The 6,641-nt window shown below is 57.1% G+C and overlaps 1 protein-coding gene across 1 annotated transcript in view; it reads left to right on the top strand.

Annotated features, from left to right (window-relative positions):
* Positions 1 to 6,600, top strand: part of NPAS1 (neuronal PAS domain protein 1) — a 30,354-nt gene extending 23,754 nt beyond the window's left edge. Inside the window, exons 10-11 of the mRNA XM_025214337.1 lie at positions 2,277 to 2,374; positions 3,184 to 6,600. Coding sequence (XP_025070122.1) covers positions 2,277 to 2,374; positions 3,184 to 4,388 — 1,303 coding nt within the window. The 3' untranslated portion in view covers positions 4,389 to 6,600. The remainder of the gene's footprint in view (positions 1 to 2,276; positions 2,375 to 3,183) is intronic.
* Positions 6,601 to 6,641: the final 41 nt, after the last annotated feature.

Genomic DNA, 6,641 nt, shown 5'->3' with positions numbered 1-6,641 from the left:
TACTTTTTTTTTTTCCCCACACCCCCTTCCCCTCCCTGCCCCCAACACCCCCTGCCCCACCCCCGGCCTTTTTCTGCTGGGAAGCAGGACATGACGGATGGGGACAGGGATGGAGAGGGGTGACCCACCCCAGCAACAGATGCATCTTGGGAACAGCATTCATGTGCCTGAACCATGCTGAAGATAAAGCGGGGGCAAGGGAAGGGGTGGGGGTCTGTTGGAGGGGAAGCTGGGGCTCTGGACGCCTGGGCTCCACAGCACTGGGAGGGGCATGTGATCCAAGGATTAGGCTATGGGAACAGGGACCCACTGAGCCCTGCAACACGTTCAAATTCAAGCTGGATAGAACCCACCTGTAAAGGTGTTAGACATTTTCAAGCACTAATTTTGTAGCTGGACAGCCATTTTTGTGACGTGATAATCACTTTGCACGTGCAGTTGGCCTGAATTTATCATGTGATTCACCCGTTAATTGTGTGACGATTACGATCCATGGGCCTGGTCTACATTTATTGCGCGATTCCCCCATTAATTGCTTGACAGCTACTTTGCACGGGCCTGGTCTACATTTATCGCGCAATTAACCAATTAATTGCTTGATAATTACTTTGCATGTGCAACCAGTCTGCATTTATTTTGCGATCCACCAGTTAATAGTGTGATTATTTAGCATGGGCCTGGTATGCATTTATTGTGTAACTAACCAATTAATTGCATGATAATTACTTTACATATGCCTGGTCTACATTTATTGCATAATTAACCAATTAATTGTGATTAATTTGCAAGTATGACCAGCCTACATTTATTGCACAATTAACAAGGTAATTGTGTGATCACTGATAATCACTTAGCATGGGCCTGGTCTGCATTTATTGCGCAGTTCACCCATTAATGTGTAATATGTGTAACGTGTGGCAGGGGCCACTGATCTAGAGAAGGAACTGACCACTAGTGCTTTGGGGAGGGACACGGGGAGCCTGCCAGCCTGGAAAAGGAGCCGGTTTAGTTTTAATCCCTAGCAGGTAGGGTGGCCTAGTGGTTGGAGCATACTGGAGCTAGACTGCTTGGGGGTTATCCACTACGGAGCCAGTGGTTTGCAGGTCCTTTAGTGGGTAACGGGGCTTCGAAATCCCTTGGCCTCCCTCTGAAAGAAGGGGGTGATAATGCTGACGTCACAGGAGTGCTGGGATATATCATGATCTGAGCCAATGTTGGGGGGGTTGAAGGCTGCGATTCCCCCCACGCCGCCCTGAAACCTCCCAGGTCAGGCCAGCAAAGGCAGCCAAGACGTCCCGCCCTGGAGAAATGTGGCCCTGTGTGTATCCCCCTTCCCCACTCTCCCCCGGGCTGTCTGCTGGGGGGTGGACACGTCTCCTTTGAATCGGCTCCAGCGCTGCCTGGCCGTGAACAATGACGGCCCGAAGCTGGCGGGTGGGCCCCCCCACCTTCCCCAAAAGCACGAGCTTGCGATTTCCAATCTGTCCCTGCTTGTTCCCGGACAATGAGGCGCTAGCCGTCCTGGTGGCTGCAGGTGGGTGCTTGTGTCAGCTCCGCGGCGAGTTGGCGTTCCTCTTCGGCAGGGCAGGAGGGGGTGGGAGGGTGGGGGGGGGGGGGGGGGGTGAGATAAATGCACTCCAAAAATCCCAGGTAGAAGCCGTGCCCCCCTGCTACAGAGGCAGGCAACCCATCTCCTCACCCAAGCCCGTACCAGTCTGACTGGGGAGGGGGGGTCAGTTCCTTCCTGACCCCAAATGCAGCATGAGGGGGACCCTAAGTGCAAGGGGCATGACCCTCTAGCCAAGTCAATCGCGCAATAAATGTAGACCAGCCACACTTGCAAAGTAATTATCAAGCAATTAATTGGATAATCACACAAGAAATGCAGGCTGACCACATGTGCAAAGTGATTATCAAGCCATAAAAATGGCTGTCCAGCTACAAAGTTAGTGCTTGGACACGTGCAACCTTGTAGCTGGTTCCTATCCCACGCTGGGGCTACTTTGGAGCAGGCCCAGAAATGCCTTCATCATCTCTGTCATCGTCCCAGTGCTGGATACCCCCCCACAAACTGCAATTCCCATGTTTTAGAGCCAGAACCCCACCTCCCCTTGCACAGCTGGGATTAGGACTCGGGTGTCCTGGTTCTCGTTGATCATTAGCCCGTCCTGCTGCAGAGAGCCCAGGCACCCTGGCTCTCACTACTAGCCCACACTGCCGCAGAGACCCTGCTGGGGACTGTCCTTTTCATCCCTTTTCCTTGTGTTGCCTTTCAGCAAGCCCGAGGGCAAGAACACAGCGCTGGACATCTTCCAGTTACCAGCGGCTCCGGCACCAGAGGCCGATGCCTGCGACCTGGAACCCGAGTTCCCAGGTGAGCCCCGTGCCCTGCTCCCTAGTGCTCTGGAGGGAGGGGGTATGGGGCTGGGGTCCTTGTACTCCCAACCAGCCGCAGATCCAACCCCAAGGTTCAAGCACCAGGTGAGCCCAGGCATCCCACCCACCAGTCAGCCCCAGCTCCGCTCCCATTTCTATAGGGTCCTGTGCTTGGTTGAATCCCAGGGTCCACAGCCGAGTCCCCGCCAGACTTTCCAGCCAGTGTCCACCCTGGTACAGGGTCTGGGAACTCTCCACTGCCTCTCTCCACTTTGCCCAGAAGCAGGGCACGGACCCTCCCACATCAATCCGGCTCCCTGTTGCCATCAACCCCCCACCTCACTTGCCCTGGGGTCATGATCATGAGCCTCCCTGTGGTCCACCGGATCCATGCATCATTAAACCAGTGGTTCTCAACCCCACCAGGTGCAAGGATGCCCTTGTTAGACACCAGGACCTCCCCGTTAAGACTCCAGGGGCCCCTTGTTTGATGCTACATCCCCCTCGTTAGATGCCAGGAGCCCCCGCATTAGACTCCAGTAGCCTCTTATCAGTCACTACCCACCCCCTTAGATGCTAGGACCTCCCTCACATTAGACTAAGAAGCCCCTTGTTAAACTCCAGGTCCCTGTTGTTAGGCACCGTCCTCCCGCCATTAATCACCAGGCCCCTCTCGTTAGATGCGAGGCCCCCTCCTCATTATAGACACCAGGCCTCTCCTTCCACTTATTCCTTGCCTGCAGAAAACTAACAGACCAACTCTTCCAATCGCTGCTGCTAACCCCCCGCTTCTCCTCTGCCTTCCAGAAAGCGAGCGGGGCTCAGACAGCAAGCAGGGGAAGCACTACCTGTTCAAACAGGTCGGGACCTCGGGTAAGAGCGTGGGGGACGACGGAGCTCGCCGTTCTGTGCAGGAGACCCCGGCCAGCAGCCTGGAGCCGGGCTACAAGGACGAAGAGTCGTCCGGGGAGGCTGGGCTGAGCGACGGGGAGAGCAGGTGCCGGGGACCCCGCAGCAAACGGATCAAGCTGGAGTTCCAACCCGAGAGCCCCTCGCGGGAGGTGGAGGCGGCTTCGCTGCTTAGCACGGAGGAGTCCGAGAGTGGGAGCGATGAGGAGGCTCGGCCTGGGGCTCGGGCAGGTGCCAGGAAGGCGGCTGGGTCTCTGGCGGGCGCGCAGGGCCGGCTCAGCACCTCCGAGTTCACCTCCGTGATCCAGACGCAGCAGCGCAGCAGATCCCCTGGCTCTGGGGTGAAGACGGAGCGCGCCCAGGCCCCCAAGTATAGCAAGGGACCCCCTTGGACCTATCCTCTGGCCCAGGACACCCTGGCAGAGGGGGTCCCCTATGCCGCGAGCAAAGCGCCGGGCCTGGAGAAGCCGCCCACGGCTCACCTGTACGTCTCCATCCCAGATGCGGTGCTCACCCCGCCGGAGATGGACAGCAGCGGGGGCGTGGCCAAAGCAGCCTTCGGCTCCTCCCCCCGGGCCGTGCTGCCCACCCCCTCGGCCGACACACTGTCACCGCCTCTCTCGGGCTCGCCCTGCGAGGATCGGGCCGCATCCACACCCTCCTACCCTGGCGAGATAGAGGCGCTGCCGCGGTACCACGCAGGCAACGTGGTGCTGCCACTGGTGGCTCCTCCGCTCGGCGGGCACGGCGCCGGCCCGGCCGGCTCCCAGAGCCTGTATGCCACCAGCACCATCCGCTACGCCCCAGCCGACGTGGCGCTGGCCGTGCCGGGCCACGTGCTGCCTGCTGCCCACGCCCTCAACTTCATGGACCTTGGGGCGGCCGAGTCCAAGGCCTCAGTGGAACTCATGTACCATCACCTCCAGCGCCTCAACATGGTGGCGCCCTTTGGGAACGCGGCCGGAGCCGCCGGCTTGGCGCAGCTCTCTGGGGTGGCGGGGAGCGTCTTTGCAGCCACCGAGTCCTTGTTCTCCGCGCTGCCCTTCTCCATGGGGGGAGGTGGGATCCACAGCACCGCCGCCTTGGAGCGCAAGGAGGACTGAGCCAAGAGCTGGGCCCGACGCTGGGCTGAGCTCTGCCCGATGCTCGTCTCTGGGGTCCCGGCCCCGCCACAAGCCGTCCGAGGTGGAGACGGGAGAAGTCTTTGTTCTGGTTATCAATCCTTGTGTCTCTTCCCCCTTCCCCCCACTGCAGGTCAATGTAGAAAACCCCCCGTTTGCCCTGCGGGTACGGCCACTGCTCCGTCCTTCCATTGCTAGCCCACGCGGCTGCGGAGAATCCAGGCATCCCGCCTCTCCCTCTGACCACTAGTCCAAGCTGCTGCAGAGATCGCGCTGCGGGAAGGGGAGGCAAGCTTTGTGGTTTATCCCTTTATTCCAGCCGGACCCTGGTGCAATTCTGGAGCTAATCCAGATTTATCCCAGCATCAGGGAGGGCCAAATCCATGCCCAGGGAAAAGGGAACGAGGTGCCCTTAGACCATCCCAGGCAGGTGCAACCTCCCTCCATCACTGCTTTTCACGGAGCATGGAAACAGGACGATTTGCACTTGATAGAGGGGCCACGGGCCCCTGCTGATGTCATGCCATGGAAACCGGTGGAGTTTGGTGGTCTTTCACCAGCAGAAGCCTTGGCCAGGGAGCTTCCATGTGCTGCTGAAACACGAATCCTTCTCCTCTTTCCCACCCCTTTACTTCTAAAAGGCCTCCCTAGGCAGTGAGTATGGTGAGGGAAGAGATGAGTTATACAAAGAGAGAGGGGAAGGAGCCCAGGGCCCCCTCCTGCCTCCTCTCTGTCTCATCACCTCCCCAGGTCTCTCCCAGCACCACCGCCCCCCTGGGCTTCTCACTGCAACAAGTCCAAGCAAGGGGTCGCTAGCGACCCATGGAGCAGTTCAGCTCCCATGGAGAGCTCTACGGGCTTCAGCTTTGCTGTGTGGAGCAGGAGCTGCTCCGATCCCCAGCAAATCTCCTCTGCTTCCCCACACCGGGGGCAGAAGAAGTGGCAGAGAAAGCAGCATCTCCCGCTCTGCTCCTCCGTGCTGTTCATGAGCAGATGAATGGGAGCCAGGTACAGAAGAAAAGGGTCCGACTCTTCTCTTTGCCACGATCTTTGCTCTGGGGGTGATCTGGGGAACCCCGTGGCATCTGGGATGCAGCATGCGTGGCTTTCACGTTGCATTCTGCTTTTTGACCCCTTCAGACTGCATCAGTGTTGGGCTATGGAGGTGCTCAGCCCCCAAATCTCTGTGGGCATAGCAGAGGCTGGTCCTAGCTCCCTTGCTTCAGAGAGGCAGCAAAATAGGTCCCTTGACTCATGCCAGCTGCGATATCCAGGTCCTTTAACTACACAGAGTGGCTGGCTTGACTAGCTGGCCAGGTGCTCTCTACTTATGAACAGAGCAAAGCCCAGGCCATGCGGAGCTACACTTCTCCCATGTCCCCCATCGTGGGCCCCCCCCCCATGGGAAGTATGGCGTGTGTCCACATGCCAAAATAAATGACCATATTTACTCAGATAGCATATGCGCTTCCCCTGCCAAAAAGAATCAGCCTCTCAAAAATTGGCCGGGGGAGCGGGGGTGTCTGAAATGGGGAAGGCAACTTTCTGCCCACAATAGCAGCTGTGGCATTTCTATTCAGGCAGGATTGAGTCAATTGACTTCACAGCTTCTTAGACTCTGCTTGGTTCCTGCCAATCGCTCACCACTCAACAAGAGTTAACGACCCACTCTCCTTTCCGATAGCCTTGATGTTCTACTAATCAAGCTAGCCTCTTCGGCAATTGCTCTGGACAATTTACAATTTAGCTCCTCCTGGTCTCTCTCCTGCTATTTCACAGCCCTGCAGGCTGTTTTTACCTCTTTTCAAAACACTCAGTCTACCTGTGGAGTCCCATCTTCAGCAGCAGCTAGGGTTTCAGTGTTTGGCTGAGCACCCAATAAAACTATGAAAGGGTCAAAACTATAGCTGTTGTCTGAACAGGAAAGAGAGGGTGAGCTAAAGATAAGGCTCTGCCCCTGCTCTAAGTATCCATAACTACCAATATCATTTTATCCCCCTTCATTCAGCCTTCCTAAAAACAAAGCTGTGGATCTCACTTGGGGGGTGGGGGTATATGAGAAAATATGGTAATTTGTCATCAATCACTGCCTGCCAGAGTGCTGTTCGTTGTCATCCTTATGGAACTACTCTCTTCCCCCAGCGCTTCTCGCTCCTTTTGCAAAGGCAGCACTTGGAAGAAGCTCATGCATCACAAAATAAGTCTGGGGGGAAAGGGGGGGGGGGGGGGGCTCGA

The sequence above is a fragment of the Alligator sinensis genome, unplaced genomic scaffold, assembly GCF_000455745.1.
Source record: "Alligator sinensis unplaced genomic scaffold, ASM45574v1 scaffold107_3, whole genome shotgun sequence".
NCBI classification, from domain to species: Eukaryota; Metazoa; Chordata; order Crocodylia; family Alligatoridae; genus Alligator; species Alligator sinensis.
This window is presented reverse-complemented; position numbering and strand designations above follow the sequence as displayed.